This window comes from Salvia splendens, chromosome 18 (assembly GCF_004379255.2).
Source record: "Salvia splendens isolate huo1 chromosome 18, SspV2, whole genome shotgun sequence".
Lineage (NCBI taxonomy): Eukaryota > Viridiplantae > Streptophyta > Magnoliopsida > Lamiales > Lamiaceae > Salvia > Salvia splendens.
The window spans coordinates 7,677,625-7,702,711 of record NC_056049.1 but is presented as its reverse complement, the minus strand read 5'-3'; the positions used below and the strand labels follow the sequence as shown (position 1 = coordinate 7,702,711).

The 25,087-nt window shown below is 38.7% G+C and overlaps 2 protein-coding genes and 1 pseudogene across 2 annotated transcripts; 1 reads left to right on the top strand and 2 right to left on the bottom strand.

Moving 5' to 3' along the window:
- Positions 1 to 272: 272 nt before the first annotated feature.
- On the bottom strand, positions 273 to 4,273 carry LOC121776671 (uncharacterized ATP-dependent helicase C29A10.10c-like). Its single transcript, XM_042173854.1, has 6 exons — positions 4,147 to 4,273; positions 2,921 to 3,054; positions 2,303 to 2,839; positions 1,080 to 2,234; positions 666 to 990; positions 273 to 592 (listed from the first exon to the last, which is right to left on the bottom strand). The coding sequence occupies exons 1-6, from the start codon at positions 4,271 to 4,273 to the stop codon at positions 273 to 275; spliced, it is 2,598 nt and encodes an 865-aa protein (XP_042029788.1).
- Positions 4,274 to 11,335: 7,062 nt separating this feature from the next.
- LOC121776316 lies at positions 11,336 to 15,922 on the top strand (annotated as a pseudogene).
- A 1,126-nt stretch (positions 15,923 to 17,048) lies between these two features.
- On the bottom strand, positions 17,049 to 18,389 carry LOC121776670 (UDP-glucosyltransferase 29-like). Its single transcript, XM_042173853.1, has one exon. The coding sequence runs from the start codon at positions 18,387 to 18,389 to the stop codon at positions 17,049 to 17,051; it is 1,341 nt and encodes a 446-aa protein (XP_042029787.1).
- Between the last annotated feature and the right edge of the window lie 6,698 nt (positions 18,390 to 25,087).

Here is a 25,087-nt window from a genome sequence, read left to right as displayed (position 1 = left end):
GCAATGTAGCATCACTTACATAACCAAAAAAAAAACAACTTTGGCACCTCTAGATAGCAAACCAATTTACATTTCAATAAGAAGGTGGAATCTTGAACTCAAAAAATCCTTACCAACTTGAACATAGAGAGCTTCTTCTAACCTCATTACTTCCTCAACATCATTGCTGCTAGTTTTGTGGCTAGATCACCGCATGCATCAGTTTCACCGGTCAGATCCTTGTACGCGTTGTGGTAGCATCCGCGGCTCTTGGCGTCCGCGACTAGTTTCTGCTAAACGCAGCCGCTCCTAGACAGAGTTTCACCATCGCCTAGTATCACCAGACAGTACCTTGCTCGAGTCAAGGCCACGTTAGCCCTCTGTCGATTATCAAGAAACCCAACCGAGCTCCTCCCATTGCTCCTAACCGTGGAGATTATGATCACGTCCTCCTCTCCTCCTTGAAATCCATCCACAGACCTCACCCTCACTGAGAATTCTGCATCCGCATCACTGCTGTAGGCCTTCCCAAGCGCCTCCTCCATCGCGTTTACTTGAGCTTTATACGGAGATATGCAGCCAATCCCCACCCTTTTCTTCGACTTCACACATTCTACCAAAGAAATACACAACATATATAAGCAATAGTTCATTTATAAGCAACTTTGAATAAATGTTGAACATACCTTTATGGATTTTGAATACTAATTGAAGAACCATAGACACCTCTGCATTGTTCATAAGGCTACGCCTTTTGTCGAATTCCTCTCTCCCATTTGCTACATTGATGAATGAATATGAGCCATAGCCTTCTCTATCAAAGAAGCTTCTGTTATAGCCACTTTCCATGACATTACTCCCATTCTTGATCTTGTTTCCATAGAATTCTTGATTTGGAAACAAGCTTATAGAAGGGTGCATTCTGTACTGCACATTGAGGAGATGCTTTCTGTGCCCTAACGTCACAAGCCTCTCGAATAAGCTTCTCCCGAATCCCGCCTTTTCGCACTTCTGGTAAGAAACAAAACAAGATCATGTTAATGATGAAAACAAGGCATACCACCTCTGCCTATTGTGTGTAAGTTGAGGAAAGTTTCAACCTTGCTCATGACCATTGCAGGGAGCTGTTTCTCGTCTCCGACTAGTATGGCATGGCGCAGCCCCGGAAGCTGCAGGGGGATTGAAGACTCACATTCCTTGACCTGTGCAGCTTCATCTATGATCACCAGCTCAAATGGTGTCATTTCCTTGATGTGGTGCAGCTTCGCGGAGCTTGAGACAGTGCAGAAGATTAAGCAAGCATTTTTGAGACAAAACTCCTTGATGGTGTTATACTCTTCCAATTCTGGGAGTGATAAAGTGTAAGCAAAGGATTTCACTAGAAACAAACACTTGTTTTTGGACTTGCAGAAAGCTTCATTTTGCATAAATTGCTGTTTGTGATGCAGAAATGTTTCTAGTGTTTGGAGCATATTTGAAACTCTCATCATCTTCTCTTGCATTTCAAAACGTAGCAAAGAAGTAGGCAAGTGTGTGGTCAACCCTGTTATGCAACTGACTAATCGCGTCTTGACAGAAACGAATTTATTTTCGAAGAACTCCTCCAATGTCCACACATCAGAGTTGTTTTCATTGTTCTCGTGTCTATTCTTGCTAAACAATCCAATCAAAGCAGCTTCTATGGATAGACCTGTTTCGTCGTCGTTCCTTTTAACTTGCTCCAAGTAGCGTTTATATACTCCTTGAGGGTCCTCAAGGATGGAGATCATGTCATTTGCAACGCCCTTCCACCCGATGACAGGAGCAAGGAGGCGTCCCAGCTCAGAAATCCGAAGATCAAGAAACACATCATGAAGTTCTTGATGCTCGTCAATCTTCATCCTCTGACCATTTCCAAACAAAACTACATCTCCCAAACCATAGGCCTCGTGCTCGAGTTTCTCACTCATACAACTCATCAACCTCTTAACCACTCCCAAAATGGCAACATTTGTGGGAGCACATGTCACAGTCCTGCACTTCAACTTCATAAGTGTGTATACTAGAGAGGAAATGGTCTTAGTCTTCCCCGTCCCGGGAGGGCCCCATATCAGCTTCACACCGTTCCTGTGGCTGCATTCTGTTAGCGCAACGCAGTTTGAAACTGCAGCCTTCTGCGAATCATCAAGCCCAAATGAGGCGATAATCTCCCTCGAATTCGCCATTTTGGTGCTCTCAACTCTCTTGGAGCTGCAAAAATCACAATTCTCTTCTACCTGCAAAAACAGTTGAATGTCACATAAAAACAAGAATGAAAGAAGCAAATTTTGGGGATATATCTTACATATGGACTAACTGAAAGGACAGAAGTGAAGATGCTCGTGTTTGCCTCTTTTCGAGGATGCAACGCGCCCCTAATCCGATCATTGGTGTTCAAGTTTGCTAGACAGACAACAAAGAGCTTATCTCCATTTTTGCTATTCTCAAACAAGACTGGCTTCGAAGACACAACCCGTATCACGACAGAGGCTTCATCAGGCGCACGTGTGACTACTGCGAGAGTGAACGGTGATTTAGGCCTATCCAAATCACTAACACACTTAGGCCTAATATCTGACAATGCAACCAAATCCAAAAACTGAGGCTCATATAGTTTTGGTGAATGCATCTCCCGTGCTTTCAACGTTATGTCGTACAGGAAGATATGATCATCTGGCTTAGTCGACTTTGGTCTCTTGACTTTGTAGACCTCGCGCGAGGGAGCAGAGTGCAATGCAGTCACATTTGAAAGAATAGCAGCGTGTGTTTCTTCAATGAGGGGTATTGTAAATGACTTCAAGTAATGATCAACTGATGCAAATGTAGTTGGAATTTTATCAACCTGTAATGATATACTACTACTTATTATTATATAGTATCTTAAATTTGGGAAAATCAAAAGTGCAAGAAAAATGATGGATACCTTGTCTTTGTAAAGATCTTTGTTGATTATGTCAGAAATGGACCATGAAAATATGAAATCAGTTAGCTGTGGAGTTATCTCTTCTTTCTTCTTCATTGTGGAGGCCATGATCTTCCCTTTTGTTGTTGATCTTTCTATACAAACAATCAACAAAATATATAAATGCCTTAACCATGCTACAAAGCATGTTTTAGTTATAGAAAAAAGAAAAGATGATCATATGAATTTCAATGCAAAAAGTATCAATTAAATTTGGTGAAAGATACAGCAACAAAAAAAGAACAAATAACACAAGTTAATTTTAATAAACAAAAAAGAAGAGAATACTTACAAGTGATACGAGCTCTTTTTCAGTTCTCAGTTGCAATTCAAATAAGCGGAGGGTGGTGTGAGGGAAAATGAAGTGACGGCCACATATACATTTGGTTGAGACTTTTGGAATACTACTTCCAATCAAGTCAGTCTAGCCAGTGTACATGGAGGGAAAATGTAGAGTTTCTTTACTTGCAAAACAATTACGTACTAGTTATTACTAATAAATAAATAGTAAAAAAAGCAACTTGTATTGGATTTGCAAGGATTACTTTGTTGGGCAAGAGCATCCCAAACCCCATCCCAAATTCAAGCCCCAACTCCCCTCAACGTCATCATTCCCTTAAATTTGAGTCTCATGTCACAACTCCTCTAACCATGCAGCCCCAACTCGGGCCACAACTATTAAATTGCACTATTCACAACTCCAACCTATTTTACTCGTAAAATAGAATACGTTGAACAATTAAAATCGGGAAAATTCATTGTTCAGTCCAAAAAAAGAAAATTACAAATCCTAAAATTTTTTAAAAACTACTTCTTCTTCATTTGTGCGCGAAGGTATCTGATCATCTCATGGTGCAACTCGAGCTCGAACTCCGACATTGTCGAGGTATCCCTCGATGTCAACTCCGTCAGCTGGCCCATCCGCAATGTAATACTCATATCCGACATAGAGTCGGATATCTTTTTCAGGGAAAGATTGGGCGGCGGTGGCGGCATAGCGGAGTAGCTCGCAGTTGCTTTCCCCTTCGCTTTCCTCTTTGCCACCTTTGTGCCCATCGGACGGCTTTGAGTACCAGGGGATGAGAGGAAGATGTCGTCGTCTGTCACGTTGAGGTCGATTGGTGGACCTCCTTCGCTCGAAGAGTAGTGTCCGGCGACGGAAACTTTGGTTCTCTTCGGCGCCCCACTTGCCGCCGGTTCTGCCCCACCGGTGTACTTCGGGCTCTTCTCGACAAGCTTCCAAACGTCGAAGTACCTGAAGTGCTTCTTCCCGTCAGAGAATAAATCCGCCTTGGTCTTCTCCACGAGGTCCATCTCGCTGTGCCCGCTCGGCCACATCCGGACTACGTTAGTCCACTTGCCATTCCACTTGTTTATCTCCTTCTCGACCCGACCCCAATGCTTGCGTAGCTTCACTTAGCTAAACTCGAACAACCCTCTAGGTCGACCAGCGTTGTACTTCTCTGCAATCCGCTATCAGAAGACTTTGCCGCTCTGCTGGTTGCCGATGATAGCGTCCTCGGAGACGTCGACGATGTTCATGGCCAGCCACATTGTCTCCTGCAGTCTATATTTCTTCGGCCCCTCCTCATCTGTAACCTTGCCCTTGCCCCTCCCTTCAGCAGGCTCCATATCACTGATGTCGTACTCATCAGTGTTAACTGGCAATGTTATTTCCATGTTGGTAGGAAACCCCAGACTAGGCGTTGCATTTGGGTCGGGCGTCGACGGCACGTGCCAGTTGTTGGCGTTGACGAAATCGTCCATCTGTCGTTGGTCGTTGTTAAACCAATCCATAGAAGTCAGAAATATTGGAATACAAGAGGAATGAAATTGAGTTTGTGTGGAAGAGTGGTAGAATGGAACACAACAAGTGTATAAATAGGCAAACAAAATTTAAAAAAAATGGAAATCGAGGGGACTTGCGGCCCGGCCCGAAGACATCTAACGCCGAGCCGGAACTCGCTCATTACGGCACGGGCGTCGTTAGCCCTGAGCCGGGTCGGACCGCAGAGCGCAACTGCGTCCTCGGGACGGTCCCAGGCCGCAACTCGTCGACGTTTAACGCAAGGCCCGGGCTGGGACTCGCTCATTGCTGCCCGACCCCAAGCGTTGGGGATGCTCTAATAACCAACAACATTTTTAAATTTTGGCAGAAATGTATTATAAATTTTAATTTAATTTCGATGGTTTGATCTTCCAATGATACATGTATTGATATGATCCTCATTCTAGATTTGACGCTTAACGACATATCAATGGAGGAAGACATGTAACTGTGGATGAATTACACCACAACGGGTACGAAGGAGCAGTTGACAAATCGTGAAGTGGAGTTATTGACGCCGCAAACAATTGTGAAAGATTGTTTGATAAGTCGGATAAAAGTCTCAAAGAAAATCTTAATTTATGGAATAATACAACTTAATGGAAACAACGAGAAAAGAAAATAAACTAAAAGAAAACTCAATTAGTAGAAGGAAAAATTATCAAAGTTAATTAATACTATTAATTAACAATTTTCCAACTATTTGATAAATTAATTAAGAAAGCAAATAAATATTAATTTAAGAAATTTAGAAAACTCTAATTTAAAGAAGAAAACGAAATCAAACTAATTAATTCAAACACTTGATTTTTTCTCGTGTATTTTATCACATATCCTTTTCATCGTTTATCTTATGTTCTTAAATGTGATCGCCTGTACTTCAAAAATACCACACAATTATCGAATAAAAAATCATAAAAACTAAAGAAATAACGATAGAAACCCTAAGTGCATCCACGATAGGGGAGCCCAAGGCCAAGTCCAAGCCACAAAAACTTGGCCAAGCCACAAAAAAACTTGTCCACCCTAATAGTGGACAAGCTCATACCACAAATTAATTATTTTTTTCATTTTTACTTATATTTTAATTTAACTAGAATAAAAATTACCAGACTATAATAATTTAAATTTTTTTGAATAATTTAATTAAAAATAATAATAAAACTAAATCTTCGTTGTATTATATAAAGGAGAAAATTATACAACGAAAATTATCGACACCACACAAACAACACCGCGAACGCATATCACGATGCGCCCCCTCCCCTACGATTTCAGACCTCTTCAACCAAATCAACCTGCAGTGTCATATGTGATGTTTCCCTCCGCATATCGGTGAACCGTTGAATCAAGAATGCATTAGTACGTTGTACACCCATCTGCAGGGGGGCGGTGCCAATACCGTGACTTGTACTAGCACCCCATTGATCGCTTGTTGATACTCTTCATCGTCGGAATCTATTTTTTGAAAGTTGAATTGAGATAAATTGAAAAGAGTGGATATTGGAATGTGGTAGAAAAATGGAGAAAATTGGTGTATTTATAAAAAATAAGAAAAATAAATAAAAAATTTGAACTTGGGCGGGCGCCGCGGCTCTCGGCCGCCACAATAGCGCGCTGCGCCCAAGCCAGGCCGCCTGTGTGGCGCGCCCATAGGCTCCCCCCCCCCCCCGCCGCGGCTCCGTGTGGCCTCAGCAATAGGCAGCCACCCCCGACCGGGAGCCGCGGCTCCCCTATTATGGATGCTCTAAATAATCTTGTTTCAGATACCCATGGGCCATGCCCTTAGTATATTACTTACTGCTTCTAAAGATATGCATAATTATCGATCTTGGTTGTATCATTAGCCATCATATTATGCATCATTCACTTGTTATCTATACCATGTGTAAGTTAATACTTATAGAAAAACTTGCATATATAATGTTTAAGAGACTCACCCCTTTCCGTTTGTTCTTTGTTTTTGCTATATTTCAAGGAACCTCCACCAAACAAAATCATGCTTATGTGCCCATGATTATAACATTAGGACCCGTCACCTGCCCAGAAATGCCCAGAAATGGGCTCAATTCTTGGCTAAATCAGTTGTTCACCTTCATGGTTTTATTACTGCCCAGCCCGCTAGATATGGGAATGCCTGCACTGTTGATCAAATTTGGGGCATATATGAATCTTGAAAATTTGGTGGTATTTGAATCGGAGCTGGAACAATGCTTCCGGATGGACACAAAATGACTCATCAACACTCAAGGCTCCAGCTAACCCACATCCATCTCTCTCGATTATCTCTAATTTGACGCAAATCTCTCATTCCTTCTCACCGTCGTTTGTCCTTGGCAATATCGTCGTCGGATTTAAGGGAGCAACCTCCCGCCTCGGCCGCTGTCTACACCGTCTCCGCCGTCCTCCGGTTCCGCACCCACCCCTTCAGCCCCAATTCCCTTGCATTCTCAACTGAAAAGTTCCTATAGAACACCCCCTGCACCCGTCCCTTCACCACACCACTTCACTTAATTCAATCAAAAAAAAAATTGAAGAATAATTCGCACAAATTGAATTGCTGTAAACCAAAAAATTTAAATAGCATAAAGCGGGTACTTATAATTTTATCAGCGGCGGGGGAGGAATTCACGGCGGGCATGGGAGGGCGGAAATGATGTCAGAGGAGAGGAGGAAGATGGGGTGAAGGGGATGAGGAAGAAGAAATAGCTGCCGAAGTGGGAGGGGTTTTTTAGTCCAAACATATTCACATGTCAAATTCTGTGAAGGGGATGAGGGATTTTTTAGTCCCAAAACTTAACCTAATATGGCTAACTAAGACCATCCACAATAGGAATAGCCCAGCAATAGCCCAGCCATAGCCTAGCCACTGCCACATCATCAGCACTAAAAATCCTCCTGCCACATCATCAAAACAAGCAAATAGCCCAGCAATAGCCCAGCCATAGCCTAGCCACATACTATCCACATCACTATTAACAAATATATACAAAATGAAATAATTAACAATCACACAATATACGGAATTAAATTTACGACACAAAAACAAGAAAATTCACTAATATTAATAAAATTTAAAAAGTACATTAATTAAAAAAAATTACATAATTAAAAAAAACTAACGGCGGTCAATCCTCCGCGCCCATAACTCTTCAATTAAATCCTTTTGGAGTCGAATATGAGCCGTCGTTTGGCGCATGTCGGCATGTGCTTGTAGGAGGCAGGCTTCATCGTGAGAACCCCACTCCGTACGTTGGGGGCGGCCACGCCGTGGCTTGGACCGGCTTCATTATCGTCGTTGACCCAATTGGTCAGATCGCCACCTTCATCTTCGACAATCATGTTGTGCATGATAATATAGGCGTACATTATATCAGCAATGCATTGGACATTCCACAAACGCGTTGGACCCTTAATTGCCGCCCATCGAGACTGGAGCACACCAAATGCGCGCTCCACGTCCTTGAGCGCCGACTCCTGCCGTGCCGCAAAGTAGGCCTTCTTCTCATCTCCTGGGCATCGGATCGTCTTCACAAAGACGGGCCACCTAGGGTATATCCCATCCGCCAAGTAGTAGCCCATATCATGTTGGTTGCCGTTGGCGACAAAACTGATGGCCGGACCGACGCCCTGGCACTGCTCGTTGAAAAGTGGCGACGAGTTGAGGACGTTGAGGTCGTTGTTCGAACCAGCTATCCCAAAATACGCGTGCCAAATCCAAAGCCGGTAATCAGCTACGGCCTCCAGGATCATCGTGGGATTCTTTCCCTTGTAGCCGGACGTGTAGAACCCCTTCCAGGCTGCGGGACAGTTCTTCCACTCCCAATGCATACAATCTATGCTGCCGAACATACCCGGGAACCCATGCTGACTCCCGTGCATCCGCAACAGATCTTGGCAGTCTTCGGGGGTAGGCGTTCGGAGATACTGATCACCGAATACTTCTATCACTCTCAGACAGAAATTCTTCAGACATTGCAGGGCAGTCGTCTCACCGATGTGGAGATACTCGTCCCACATGTCTGCCGCGCCTCCGTAGGCCAACTGCCGGATTGCCGCAGTGCACTTTTGAATAGGTGTGTGGCCGAGTCTGCCAGCCGCATCGTGCCTGAAGTGGAAATACAGATATCGAGACTCCAATGCGTTGACAATACGCATAAACAGGTCCCTGCTCATCCTAAAACGACGCCTGAAAAGGTTGGCGTTGAACCGAGGCTCCTGTGCGAAGTAGTCTTCGTATAGGCGCTGATGTGCAGCTACGTGATCCCGATCAATCACACTGCGGCGGTGGACCACTGGGGGAGGTCGAGGTATCGCCGGCTGCAAGGCCCTTTCCATCCATTGGTCTATCGCGTTGGTCGTATAGGCGTCCAACGCTTCGGCCATTCGACGTTCCTACTCCTCAGCATCCCCTCCGCTACCACCACTACCACCACCAGTGTTACTCATTTCGCGTTGTTGCTCTTGTACAGAAATTAAGATAGAGAGAGTACTCGTTAAAACAAGTGGTGCGAATGAAAATGACGAGCAAAGCGCGTATATATAGTGTTTCGGAAAAAAAAAATTAATTTTCGCGCTAGGCGGTGCGCTGGGCGATCCGGGCGCTGCAATAGCGCCGAGCGGATCGCCCAGCGCTGCGCGGTTTCTCTCTCCAATCGCCCGCTGGGCGACTGCAATAGACCTCCCAGCGAACCGCCCAGCACCGGCGCTCGGCTGGGCGGTCGGCTGGGCGGCATTGTGGATGGTCTAAACACACAATTCAATTCACAATAGGTGGGCCACCCACTTTCAATTTTCAACAAGATTTATAACTTTAGAATTCCATTTAAGTTAAAGTGAACGGGTCCTACTCATCAAATATTCCGAAACACATGAAAATAGTAGTAAAGAAAGATTCATCAATTACTCACTCATAAACACAAAGTTTGTAGTAATATATGTGACATCCTGAAATTAGACTTTTACACTATAATTCAACTCAAATACTTAAAAAGATAACAAAAATATTCCAGTAAATCCACATATATAGATTAAAATCGAAGAAATCAAAAGTCATGACATGGTTATGCCGTCTTGATGTGTTGATGTTGTCGAAAATGGTTCTGTGCGGACACATTAACACGAGTTGCAGCTTCGGATTTCTCCTCTTCATTGGCACCAAGAAATAGGCATATTAGAGACTCCCAAACGCACCCCAACAAGGGAATTGAAGAAAATCTATATGTTGGGTGTTTTTGATTACTCATAGCTTAGATGATAAAAAAATGTTGACGATAGCTTGACGGAGAATAAGATAGCTAGGATAAGCAAGTTATATAAGTGGTGAATTTGTGAGTTTGTCAAACTTTCTTACGTACTAAGATTTTGAAAAAAAAATGGAAATGGAGAATAATCATTGTATCTACTTCATTCAAGTCTTGTGACTTGTGAGTGACCAAATCACCCACCTAAAAGGACTAGTTGACAACAAGAAAAAACAGAATTTTCCTTTGATTTTTCAACATGTTATTTCCTTTTGTTTTATGTTATTAATATACTTCATCCATTCCACAATACTTTGATGCAAACAAGCCACAAGACCGAACCAATAGAGACACAAATCCTAATTTCTTGAATTCAAAAAATATTTTTAATCATCAAAATTGATTGTAAAACAACAACGGTCAATTATAATAATAAGTGGTTTGGAAACCCTATTAACTCAAAATGAAATTACAAAAAATATAAAAAATGCAAAAATAAAAATAAAAATAAAAATTTGATTTTGCTCCTTAAATGGTGTCTAGTGCCTGAAATCCATCATACGCCATAATTGACGCTTGGGCATTTTCAACATGCCGTTGTCGACTGATGAAATTGCATCATAACCGAGTTGATTTCTTTTTTGGTCATCACACTGAAATTTGATTGTATTCATTTTTATAGCTAAAAAAAATACTTTTAATCTTACTTATTGTATTCCCCTTCTACTTTATTCTTTATTCATTTATCAACTATATTCCTTTTCCAAACTCACTAAACACCACCACTACTACTATTTACTTAAATCATGTGCTCACGTCTCTACTTTAATGGGACATCGTGACTATATTTTTAAGATAAACAACTAATGGTCCAATTGATTTATTACAAGACATTTATGAATTATATATGGCTTAGATTAAGATATTGGGTTTTAACTAATTAAAATCGACTTTAATTAACTAATGCAAATAAAAGAGCGAATGAACAAGTTTAGATTTAGGATTATCTTATGTCCTACAAATAATATGTACTACAGTGTGAAATTTCCTAGCTTTTTCTGATTTAACTGTGTATCGAAATCTTTTTTGCATCAGATTGACATGGACACGAAAAGTAATAGATTCATTTGCATGATTAGATAAAATGCTTAAAACAAAATACTCTTAAGTTAGAAAAATTTTGCAATTTTAACAAATTTTGCACTCCATATAAACATATACAATTTCTCTCAAAAAAAATTAAAACTAATTAAATAAACCCTCCAAACCGCATGCGCGGGAAGAAGCAGTTAACCAAAACTGCATTTTGAAAAAACTTCAGCTGAGAGTAACTGTTAAACCTCGGCCCTCAATCAATCCCCTCTTCTTCTCCTTCCTCTCACAAATTCCCCCAGGCCCCAATCAATGTAATCTCGAGATCAGAGAAACACAATGGATTATCCAGTTATCGAATCGCACTCCAAAATTCCACCGAAATTCTACGGCTTCCACACCTTTGCAGAGCCCGGCTGCCCCATTTCTCTCACCGGTGCCTTCCGAGACAACATTCGCCGCTTCCTTCACGAATGCGCCTCCCTCGAGGATTACGACCTCGCCGGGATGCCGATTTGGCGCACATTTTTGGTCTACGAGAGTAAAGGCACAGTCATCCCCCTTTACACCGTCGAAGAGAAGGTAGAGGATTCTGACCGGCCATTCTGCGATTACTGCCGCTCGGTTGGTTAGTGCGAAATTGGAAACCCTAGTCTTCATTTTCTTGAAATTTCATTTGGATTTTGGGATTTTCTGTAAATTTCCTGTGTTTTGCGTTTGATTTCTCGTTTGTGGTTTGCAGGATGGAGCCATCACTTCGTATCGAAGAGGAAGTATCACCTGATAATTCCGGCGAATGAGGAGTGGGATGATCCGATTGATGAGGGCGTTTTTGATCTACAAACTCACCTCTTGCACGGGTTGATCCATTGCAACGGGTTTGGGCATTTGATTTGTATTAACGGGATTGAAGGGGGTTCCAAATTCATATGCGGTAGGGAGATTATGGATCTGTGGGACCGTATCTGTATGACTCTTAGTGTTAGGTAAGTTCTCTGCAAATTTTATCTGCTTTGAACTTTTGAGTATGATGATTGATGTTTGAGCTGATTTGATTTGTGTGATTGCTCTTTTATGTGATGGAAACTGATAGGAGTAAAAAACCTAGAGCTATAATTGTACGATTTGATCGATCATCACAACTTCTGATAGATTATTTAGGTCCGCGTAAAGAATGATTTGGCTGTTGAGTTCCGGAAGTTATAGTTTACTCGCCTCTGGTTATGTGATAAGTTGAAGGTGGTGTTTATTTATGAATGTCTACTGACGCTGTTTGAGATCTTAAACTGCTCTTGTTTTCATTTACACAGTGATTAAATTAGGATAAACGTGATATAATGCCGAGATGTTTGAGCTGAATGCTTGAGAGGTTTTCAACTGAAAGTAGGTGTGAAACAATGAGGATTTAATTTGTGTGAATTGTTCTTTTATGTCAGAATTTATAGTTCACTCGCCTCTGGTTAAGTGATAAGTTGAAGGCGATATTCATTTGTGAATCTCTACTGACAGTGTTTGAAATCTTAAACTGCTTTTGTTTTCATTTACAAACTGAATAAATTAGGATGAAGGTGATATAATGTTTGAGCTGAATGCTTGAGGGGGGTTTTCAACTGAAGTATGTATGAAACAATGAGAATTTGATCTGAATGAATTGCTCTTTTATGTGATGGAAACTGATAGGATAGAACTATATATATTTGTACAATTTGATCGATCACCATAGCTTCTGATATTTGGTATAGGTCCGTGTAAATAATGATTTGGTTGTTGAGTCTGCAGAATTTATAGTTCACTCGCCTCTGGTTATATGATAAGTTGAAGGCGATATTCATTTATGAATGTCTACTGGCACTGTTTGAGATCTTAAACTGCTCTTGTTTTCATTGACACAGTGATTAAATTAGTAATAAACGTGATATAATGACGAGATGTTTGAGCTGAATGCTTGAGAGATTTTTTCAACTGAAAGTAGGTGTGAAACAACGAGGATTTAATTTGTGTGAATTGCTCTAAATGTGATGGGAACTGCTAGGAAGCAAATCCTTAGAAACATATAATTGTACAATTTGATCGACCATCACAACTTCTAATAGATTATTTAGGTCTGCCAAAAAATTATTTGGCTGTTGAGTCTGCAGAATTTATAGTTCACTCACCTCTGGTTATGTGATAAGTTGAAGGCGATATTAATTTGTGAATGTCTACTGACAGTGTTTGAGATCTTAAACTGCTCTTGTTTTAATTTACAAACTGAATAAATTAGGATGAAGGTGATATAATGAAGAGATGTTTGAGCTGAATGCTTGTGGGGGTTATTCAACTGAAGTATGTGTGAATCAATGATTTGATTTGTGTGAATTCCTATTTTATGTGATGGAAACTGATAGGATAGAACTATATATATTTGTACAATTTGATCGATCATCACAGCTTCTGACAGATTATTTAGGTTCGTGTAAAGAATGATTGGCTGTTGAGTCTGCAGAATTAAAGTTCACTCGCCTCTGGTTATGTGATAAGTTGAAGGCGATATACATTTATGAATGTCTACTGTCACTGTTTGAGATCTTAAACTGCTCTTGGTTTAATTTACACAGTGATTAAATTAGGATGAAGTCGATATATTGAAGAGATGTTTGAGCTGAATGATTGAGAGCATTTTTCAATTGATGTAGGTGTGAAACCATGAGGATTTGATTTGTGTGAATAGCTCTTTTAAGTGATGGAAACTGATAGGAAGCAAATACTTAGAACTATATATTTGTACAATTTGATCGATCATCACAGCTTCTGATAGATTATTTAGGTCCGTGTAAAGAATGATTTGGTTGTTGAGTCTGCAGAATATATAGTTCACTCGCCTCTGGTTATGTGATAAGTTAAAGGCAAAGTTCATTTATGAATGTCTACTGACACTGTTTGATATCTTAAACTGCTCTTGTTTTCATTTACACAGTGATTAATTCGGGATGAAGGTGGTGTAATGAAGAGATGTTTGAAATGTTAAGTTGATTTGTATTTGATGAGTGATGAAATGTTTGAATCTCTTTCAAAAATGAGACCAATAGTATTCCAAGTGTTAGACTGAAATATAAGTCTGACTTTGTTTGAATCTCTTGTGATCAACTTGATGAATGTATTCATTATTTGGGAGTGATTAGGACTAAACAGAAAATGACTATTTTCTCAATTTTGTAGGCAAGTTACAGTTGAGGATTTGTCGAAGAGGCAGAAAATGGAGCTCCGGTTGCTGCATGGAGTTTCCTATGGTCACTCCTGGTTTGGTAAATGGGGATACCGGTTCTGCCATGGGAGTTTCGGTGTAAAGGAGCACAATTATGAATGTGCCATCAATCTTCTCAGCTCGTTGGAGCTTGATCGAGTAATACAAGATTTCGGTTGTGTGAAGGTATCCTTTGATCTACAGCAGATGATCCAGTATTATAGAAACATGGGTGGGAACAATTTGGTTACAGTTAGAGACTTGTTCAGATTCATGTTCACGGTAAAGTCAACAACTCCTACCACAAGATATTCCACCACAGTTGCATCATGGCCTGAGAGAACAAAAGTCACTGTCACTACCCATATCAGAAGATGCTCATCGAAGTTCCCTACTAAGCTTGCTCTCACGACCAGCTCGTTCAGAAAGGAGAAGCCCACAAAGTGCAGAAAATTCTCCAATGTTGCTGCGAAGATGGATAGTAGATGGCCGGTCAGAAGGCTCGAGCACGTTGCAGAAGTCATTGCTGAAGCACTGAAGGAGAAACGAGCAGCAAAAAACATTGGTAGCAGCGGGATGACAAGGCAAGAGGCGCGTGATGCAGCACGCCTCCACATTGGTGATACAGGGTTGATAGATCACGTCCTCAAGGCGATGAACAATGTCATTGTCGGGGATCACATTGTGAGCCGTTCAGTGAACAGAACCACCAAGGTGCTCGAGTATACGATTCAGGATCTCAAGTGTGATGATGAGAAACTGTTCTGCCCCTCAAAAATTGAGAAGCCAGTTTGGACATGTTGTCTTGGTCCAGGGAGGAGCGTCTACAATGACATCGCCTACTTGTATAAGAATGTGTTACTGGGCTATCCAGAGTGTGAATCTGTGGAATCTGCTGCTCAGATAATTCTTCACAGTAAACACTTTGTGAAGGAGTTCCCTTTCAGGGATGATGATGCTGAGTCATTGATGTTCATTTGCATACTGATTTTGAGCTCGGTTGATCTTAAAGCAGATCTCGCTTATGAATTCACAGCTATGGAGCATGTTGATGTTCCACTATATGCTACAGTAGGTGATCTCAAGATGGCTGTGGAGGGTGCGTTTCGTGATACATACTGCGTGCTAGAGAGGCTGCAAGTGACAGACATTTTGGAGCTCGAAGAAGTTGAAGATGGGGAAGTCCTGTTTGGGGTTGTTCAGTCGGGGATGGAGCTTCACGTGAAGGGATGTGGATCGGACATGGAGAGTAGCTTGAGATACGAAGGTGGGATAGAGAGCTGGACTGTAAGATGCAAGTGTGGGGCGAGAGACGATGATGGGGAAAGGATGGTAGCCTGTGATATATGTGAGGCGTGGCAGCACACGCACTGCTGTGGCATCGGAGAAGCTGAGACCGTGCCAAGGTTGTTCGTGTGTGAGGCGTGTTGTACCTCACTTGTAACGATGCACAGACCATGTGGCTCGACAAATGACTACGAGTCGTGTGAGGGCTCCTTTGTTGAAGAGTCATTTGCCTGAGGTAGGTTGTTGTACAGTGTAAATTCTACATTGTATAGACTGACATATTTGTTTCATATCTTTTGAGGCAGAGCTATTGCATTTGTAAATCAGAGTCATTGTGATTGATCTTGCAATTTTGAGCAATTATAAGGGTGTTAGAAAACAAGTTACAGGAGAAAGTATGATAAGTCTTCTCACTATAGTTGATCACCACTATACTTCCCTTACTATACAAACATACCTTATGAATCAAATTGAACTATCATAATTAATATTCATAATATGATATGTAAACTAACTAATGATTAGCTTAATCTGAATTAAGCACCAGTTGATACGATGCAAGATTATATAGGAGTAGGAGTATCAAATAATTGGAATTTTGAAAGAACAAAGATACAAAATCCTATAGTACTTATAAACACCTCATAACTCTATCCAATTCAAGAGTGAACTCACAAGAAAACCCCTCAAAAAAAGTATATAATTATGCTCGACTCTATTGCGTTAAATAAAATGAGGAATATCAAATAATTGGACTTTATATCCGAATCAATGTTGGTGCTACAATTGCTCCCCGAAAGCAATAGATACACCCTCTTCTTTTTTCTCTAAAAGCTCATCTTCTTTATTTATGGAAACTGACCTATTTTCGCAAGGTATATAAGTATATGATTCAATTTAAAATTATTAAAAGTAAATACTTCACACCGAATGATTAAGATCTTACGGAATATACAACATAAATACTATAGTACTAAATCTTTTTAAATGGCAAAGACAATATTCTTTTCTTTATTCATTGTAAACGTTTCTGTATCTATTGAAATCTTAGCCATAATTTACATTTCCAAAATAACTAATCTTTTTATGCACTTCCATGATTGATAATTCCATTAGAATGGTCAGTTTCAAGTTTCACAAGTGTAAAAACTATGCAAGAGAATCCTTGACTGGAAATTATGTTTGGATTGAAGTGAAAAAGGGAAAATTAATCGTAAATTTATTAAGAAGGAAGGCAATTATCATTTATGAATATTGTGACAAATCTTATTATACCCAAAATTTTTATATCACCAAGCGCAATACATTAATTACGGCTAATGGTGTCTAAAAACAATACTACCAACTGCAATTTAAAACTATGCAGCGGCTATTAAAAAAAAGGAAAAATAAGAGATTAAAAAAACCCTTATTATTTCAATGAAACCCATTGATCTTCTTGTTCTTCTTCTTGCAAAGCTTGAGAAACTCCTCCACAACCTCATCAATCTCTTGATCTCCTTTAGCCTCGAGCTTCTCGCTCATGCACTTTGCACTCCTCCGCACCCTATCGCCTCCCTCCTCCACCACAACGTGGCGTATGGCTTCCGCGATCACCTCCCTCTCAAGCGCCCCCCGGCCGTTCCTCACCACCTCCACACCCACACCAATTAGCTCAACCAACCTAGCATTAAGGGGCTGGTCAAGATGCATTGGCATAGCTATGATTGGCACACCAAACTTCATGCTCTCCATCATTGAACTACACCCACAATGGCTCACAAAGCCACCAACACTCTCATGCCCTAGAATCTTAGCCTGTGGGGCCCACCCCTCCACCACCAAACCCCTCCCCTTAACCCTCTCAAGAAACCCTAGTGGCAAGGAATCTTCTAGAACAACACCCTCCCCTTTTGGAAACCTAATCACCCAAATGAAGTTGAAGTTGGAAAGCTCCAAACCATGAGCAAGCTCCATCATATCCTCCCTTGCAAGAAAAAACTCACTCCCAAAAGAGACAAAAATAGTAGACCTTTTCCCCTTCTTGTCTAGCCAATTAATCAAACTTGAGCCCTCCTTCAATTCACAACTAATACCACTAGCTTCTTGAACTAGGGCACCAACAGCCACAACTTTCTTCCCCAACAAATCCATCAAATAGTCACTATACTTTGCCTCAATCTCCCTAAAACCCTTGATCAAGACGACGCCGTTTGACCGGTCAACGCCATCGAACGCGCTCCTCCTGACCTTCTCGTCCACCGCAAGCAGCTGCTCGCGGTAGACGAGCTCGTAGTCCCGGTAGTAGATCTCCCCGAACGGGAAGTCTGCTTCCGGGGCGGAGAAGAAGTGGAAGAGGTAGGCCATCATGGTGGCGCTGCTGGTGATGAACTCCACGGCCGGGACTCCCTGCGCGGCGGCCACCAGCGGCGCCCACGGCTGGAGGAAGTCGTAGACGAGGATGTCGGGGCGGAGGTCGGCGAGGACGCGGCGGAGCTCCGGCTGGGCCAGGTCCAGAGTCTGCTTGAGGCGCGGCATGAGAGGCGGGGGGAGGCCGTTGGTGGTGTGGAGGCGGCGCGGGAGGAGCGAGGCAGGGAGGTGGAGCTCGACGAGGCGGATGGAGGCGGTGAGGCTGCCCTCGATGGACTTGAAGTTGGCGGCGGTGGAGCAGAGGTGGACGACGAAGTTGCGCCGCGAGAGGCGCTTGGCGAGCTCGAGGTAGGGGGAGATGTGGCCGTGGGCCAGCCATGGGAACATTAGGATGTGAATGCTTCCCATTTTTGATTGATCTAAGGAATCCATGTTAGTGAATGAAAAAGTTGAAATGAAATGGTTGAGGTGTGATGAAGGAAGTGGAAATGAGTCATTGCATTTTTATAAGTGGATTGAGAGAGTTTCTATAATTAGGGTGTGGTATGATTTTAATATGATTTTTTTATCTCTGTGTGAATATTTTTTTTCTTTGTGAGGGGGATTTTTAGTTTTCGTTATCCATTTGTGTATGGGAGGTTTATAACTAACTAAGATAACGGAATATATATATTTTTCTGTTACTGTTACTGGGGTATTCATTAGTGGACCTAATGAGATCAAACCCCTGACCATTTGGTTAAGGATGTACGAGTCACGTTTGCATGCATGGTGAGGGGGTGTTGTGTTGGCGGTTGGGGATACGTTTGATTTATGGATATGTTGGATTCTGCATAAGAATTTTTTGTAGTTAAGTAGATGATTTTCTACTTTATTTGTTGTTAAGGCATTTGGTATATTCCGATAAATGATGGAATATTCTTGCGTTATTTGCAAATTTACATCCTACAAAATCTTTGTTTTGTCCATATACGTATATCTTTATGTGGATATGATCAATGGAGTTTCATATAAAGACACTCCAACTGAAAATTATAATGCTATTTTTGTCTAAGATATAGTAACTGTTTGTAATAAGTAATCTATTTCTGGTTAGTGTAAAGGTCATTTATGAATTATTAGGCGTTTTCAAATCCAACTCATATTGGGCCTTTTCAAAACCTTTAATCTAACTCGTGCCCGATAAACTTGTGATATATGTTCATATCAAACAAGAAGGTAAGAACTACTGAGCACAACATTCATATTAATTCTATTGATGGTACATGTTTGTAAATCCTAACCTCTTTGTAATAATCAAATATTAACAATAAGATCAGTGTTAAACAATGTCTTATGTTAGGTACTCCCTCCATTCCGTGTTAATATAATCGTATTCCTTTTTGAACTAATTAATTGACATGCATTTATTACCACAAGTGTATGTGCATGTCGAGCCAAAAATTAATCTTCCTTTAGGCCGACCAATACTCGCATAAACTTACACATACACACAACCGTCATAATATTTTCAATGAATAAATGTCCACAAGAGAGGTCACTTTGCATTATCTTATTTCAATAAATTCATTATGAATATTAATAATTTAAAATATACTCTGGGAATGAGTTAGTGGAATGTGGGGTTCACTATCAAAAATAGTAAAGTGAAGGATGGCATATTTTTAGGATGGACAAAAATAGAAATAAGTGACATTTTTTTAGAGATGGGAGGAGTATGAAAATGAGATGCACCTACCAAATACAAACAATTTTAAAAATTAATTTTTCGCAAAATCTGAGTAGTCCACTATGCCGAGTGGCCGCGTGAGCAAAAACTCAGTCAAATAGGGCTCACTGTATTGCATTCAAAGGCTTCATCCACAGATCTTTGAATTCCAAAACCTACATTTGAGAATAAATTTTGCCAATACAAATACATTTATATAGAATCATCAATTTTTTTTGATAAATAAAAACGCTCAAGCCTGAAAGGGAGGCGAGCTAGAATTTGTTACAGAGAACAAGGAAAAGCAAAAGCAAGCAGCTAGAGCGACATACAAATCAAAAACTAAGCCAAGGCCGCCCATGAAAAGGCCCAACAACAAACCTACAGAAGTGACAAAACAGACCAACACCAGCACAAAAACCAGACAACTCACTCAAGGATAAAGTTGTCAAACCTGAAGACCATTCCCCAGTCCGTTCAAGCTATGGGGGTTGTCTTTTGCCTGACCATCTCCTCAAATCATTTAACTTTTCGAGAACTTGTTTAGAAACACACAAGACAATAGATTGGCTTTTATACCATTTATTCGATGAGAAACACACAAGGCAAATTACATAACCTTAGCTCTATGATGATAAACCGAGACAAAAAAAAAAACAAAATGGAAACTCAAAGCGGGAGCGCACCGAAATTAATTTGGAATCGATTCTTCAACTGGTATGACCTTCGTATTGGTATTAGTCATACAAATGATTAGATAAGTTTTTGTCGAGTTACCGCAGAAAGAATATAGAATTATGGAACGACTCTCTAATGTACGAGGATTATAACTTATCTTATACTCTCTCTTCTATTAAAAATGAAACATTTTTAAAAATAAAATTAACATCTATCTTTACTTTTTCCTTTCTTTTATTTTACTCTTTTTATTAACTCATAAAATAATACGGCACAAAGTCTCAGAAAGTTAAATGTTCATATTTATTGAGACATATAGAGTAGTAATTAATAAAATCATGTACGTATTTTTAATTTGATCACTCCACAAGAAAATCACATTATGACATTACTTTAAGTACTAGTAATATTTAATACACTTTGACCCATACTTTACTCATCACTTTATTGGGCCATTTACAAAAATGGGAAATGCTATGCAGCCATAATGTGGCTGACCATAAAGTGGTATTTTAGTAAATTTTGATATTATTGGCTATTAATGATTCAAATAGGTTATTAATTGCTCCAATAACTTTACACTATTACCCTTTCTATTTAATTGTAGTTGTTTTTTAGTTTCATTTCTTTATTCCGATTTTTACATTTCTTTCTTTTATTCATTTATTTTTTACTTTTCTGTTTTCAGTAATTTATTTTTAAAATCAAATAGTCTATAATATTTTTATTATGTTATAGTTTAAGATTATCAAATATACTAAAATTATAGGGTGTATTATAATATAATTATATAAATCAATATACTATGATATAGTTGTATATACTATGATATATACTATGATATCGTTGTGTTTACATAGTTATTCTTTTCTTTTTATTTTAAACACATTGCGTTAGTTCTAACTTAAATTTTATTTTAAAAATAATAAATCTTAAAATAGAATAAATATTTTTTTAAACATGAAATTCCCATTCCCATAAGTCTCTGGCAATCTCCCACTCTCTTATAAAAATCAAAATCATTCCCATATTGCATTTGTATATTAGTAACCTATAAGCCTATAATATTCTTTCTTCGTCACTCAATAATATGCATTTTTTAGTTCGTCTCACAAGAATATATACTTTCTAATTTGGAAAACTTTTTTCTCTCAATTGAAGTGAGAGTGTGAGACTCATTCTCTTCTAACAATACTTTATTAATTTTTGTCTTCTTCTTCCTCTCTCTCTCTTTCTTTCTTTCTCTCTTACTTTACCAATTGTGCATTAAAATATGTACCAAAATGTAACGTTATACATAATAGTTTATATGTTTATATACTTCCAATTAAGTTGTGATATAATCTAATTAATAATAATAGCAATTAATATTATTACTGTTAATATAGACTATAATACTATGTGCTACTCCGTTACTACATAACTTAGCATCATTACCATCACCATCACCATCACTGTGTACTCCATAAGTATTAGCTTACAACTTTTACTTATTTCAATAATTTAATTTAAAGAATAAACAAATATTTAAATAATACAATGACACATATATTTTATATTTGAATAAAAAGTAAATCATGATTTCATATTTTATAATTCATGTAAATATGCTAAACCACTAAATAAAGTAAATCATAATAATATTACCTCTGAGAATCCACTCACAGTTTACATATTAATGCATTTATCTTTTATGTAATATTATTTTCATATTTTAATATATTTACTAACAAATAAAGCTAAAAATAAAAATTTGAATTTATCATTGCAATATGCCAATATTTCAATATCGGACCAATACTTTTATTCGTGCGTAAATACTTATCACGATGCGTTGGTATTATAAATATAAGATAAAATTGAATTAATCATGTAACATTATTAAATTTGATTTTGTTTATATAAATTTGATGCAACATGAGTTAATGTATAATCCAATTGAATAAATTATACTAGTTTCTTCATATTTATAGTATGTCATAATTAAGGGTACATTTGTCCAAATAAAATTTATACTTTTTAGAGGTATTGATTTCACCGAAATGACATTAAATGCACTAACTTTTATTATTTTTTTATTTTTATGGCTGGCCATAATGTGGCCATTTAGCACTACTCTACAAAAATAGCCATATACATATGTGTAGTCACACTCTTTTGCATTTTCTTTTGTAAGTATAGATTCATTTATCTGGCATGGAATTACTCGATCCAGATTAGTTCTTGAATTTCCAGTTATCTGAAATTTCTTGCAGATAATTTCATAATCCGACTAGCATAAACCACTTACATTTACCATATATAACTTGCCACTACGCACAAATTCAATAAAAATGGGCTTATGCATTGTGGGTAATTACTTGGGCTGATATCTATTTGCAAAATCCCACCTCACGCATGTTATGCCCACATTCACCACTTACTTAATTTAGATAACATGTAACTTTATTTCGTTTTACGAATCAATAAATTGAAGACACCTCCACGTTAAATAAATTATTGTGTTCATAACTATTTCCTTCGTTCACCATTCGGAGTCTCATTTCTTAGCTGCACGGGATTTAAAAGATATTAAGAAAAGTGGGTGGAAAAAAGTTATTGGAATAAGAGTCTCACTTGTATATATTAGTTTTAAATGAAATGTGAGTGGAGTGAGTTAGTTGAAGGTGAGACCATATTACCATTTATGGTAAAAGTGAATCGGGACTCCTATTCACAGACGGACTAAAATGAAAAAACGGAATTCCTATTCGCGAATAGAGAGAGTAAATTATATGCACAAATTGTAGATTTCAACCATTTAGAAATTAAGTTGAATATAAGGCTTGTTCAAAAATTAAAATAGTTAACTAGTTATTATGTCCCAATCTAAGTCTCGCGTTTCATTTTTTAAGCAATAATTAACTTACTTTTCTTCATTGTTTTATCCTCTAAACTCTTCTACTTTTTCATCTCTTTTACATTATTATATCTTTTTTTCTTGCTTTATTTTCTCCTTTACTGTACTCTCTATTTCTCTTTCTTACTTTATTATTTCTCTTACTTTACTATTAATAATTTAATAAAAAACACACACGTAAATTTTTATGTTAATGTAGAAATGTCTCACTTAAATTGGAACGGATAAATACTAGTACTATTTACCGACTTAAAAAAACAATAACAAAACGAAGTATTGGATTTAATATTATCAGCTAGAATAACTAACCACGACAGAAGATAATAAATTATTAATAGGTAAATTGCCGTAAAATTCTAAAATTTGGACAAATTCTAGACCACCTTGCAACATTTAAAATCAGCCGTAAAAATTAAGAATTTTAACATTTTTGTCAAGTTTACCGCATGATCTTATTATGGTGAAATTATGTTTATGTGACATCCAAAAAATTTAACGAGAACAATGTCACCTGTGAAATTTTATCATTATTCACAAACACCCATAACAAATTTTATAATTTTTTTTTTGTTTTTTTTTTTGCCCGCACGGGCTTAACTCAGTTGGTTCCTGGGTGGTAGATTGTCCCTAAGCAGACAGGATCGAATGCTGGCAGCCGCAGTGTGGGAGTTTCACCACTGTGGTGGCTCCTTGTGTGCTGGTTACCAGTGTAAGTTCCTCTCACCTAATGGGCAGCTGAGGTACCGTGTTTGAACCCCTCCATAGCGATGTCGGGCCGGGTTATGGGGGCGCCTGGGGTGAGCGAATCACCTTTTGTCCCTAAGCTACTAAGTCACCCGTTTGAAAAATAGGTGTCAAATCTACAACATATTATAAATAGGAAATCTAAATTTTTGTACTTGGCAAATTGTAAAAATATTAAAATTCATGAATTTTATTCTTGATTATAGATTTGTAGGATAGGCTAAAATTCATAATTTTGTGATAATTTGATTTAATAATTACTCCATCAATCCCACTAGGATATGCATTTTTGGTTGGATGCGTGTTTTAATGCACAATTGGGAAAGTAAGAAAGATATAGAAAAATGTAATTAATATATTATTATTGGAGAATGAATCACACCTTATTAGAAAGAAAATAGTTTCTAAAATTAGAAAATGCATACTTTTGTGGGATGAATTAAAAGGAAAGAATGCGTAATCTTGTGGGACGAAGGGAATACAAAAGTTTATGAACTATTTATATTTGTGGGCTAATGCTATATGGAGTATATATATCTGTAGCAGCATTGGGCCTTTATAGATGACATGGATTTGCACTACGATGGACCAATTTGATAAAGTGGACAGATCATCCAAATTAGGCCCAACAACATCGGTTGAGATTATTTTTCTTTCTTGTTTTCTAGTTATTGCAATAATTTCATTAAATTCTATTAATTACATACTAAAATCCAAATATCTGCACACACATCAAGTACCAAAGAAATTCGAGAAGGCAGCCAATACTGAATTGCAGTACTGAGCATATTAATCCCTCTCTTTCTTCACTCTCCCAAAATCCAAATTTCACCATCTTATTTCAATTCCTTCATTTGGCCCTATCTGATTTTCTTCCAAACATCCCCTTGTACACTGTGTCACATAAATATTTTAGGCTGACAGAGACCCTACTTTTTCAATGTTTTAATTATCTAACCAAATTTTGAAATTTTGGGTCCACTTATAAAACTGTGGGAGAATAAGAATAAACATTGCCACAAAGTTAAATCATGTGTTGTGATGTGCCTCTCTATATGCATTCCCATATCTTTTTTC

What these genes read in the sequence shown, in the direction of transcription:
- LOC121776671 (XM_042173854.1), bottom strand. Translation starts at nt 4,273, where the DNA reads ATGGACCTCGTGGAGAAGACCAAGGCGGATTTATTCTCTGACGGGAAG. An exon ending in AAGATCTTTACAAAGACAAG is followed by an intron (nt 2,840 to 2,920) that starts GTATCCATCATT and finishes ATATCATTACAG; the next exon opens with GTTGATAAAATTCCAACTAC. An exon ending in AGTATTCAAAATCCATAAAG is followed by an intron (nt 593 to 665) that starts GTATGTTCAACA and finishes TTTCTTTGGTAG; the next exon opens with AATGTGTGAAGTCGAAGAAA.
- LOC121776670 (XM_042173853.1), bottom strand. Translation starts at nt 18,389, where the DNA reads ATGGGAAGCATTCACATCCTAATGTTCCCATGGCTGGCCCACGGCCAC.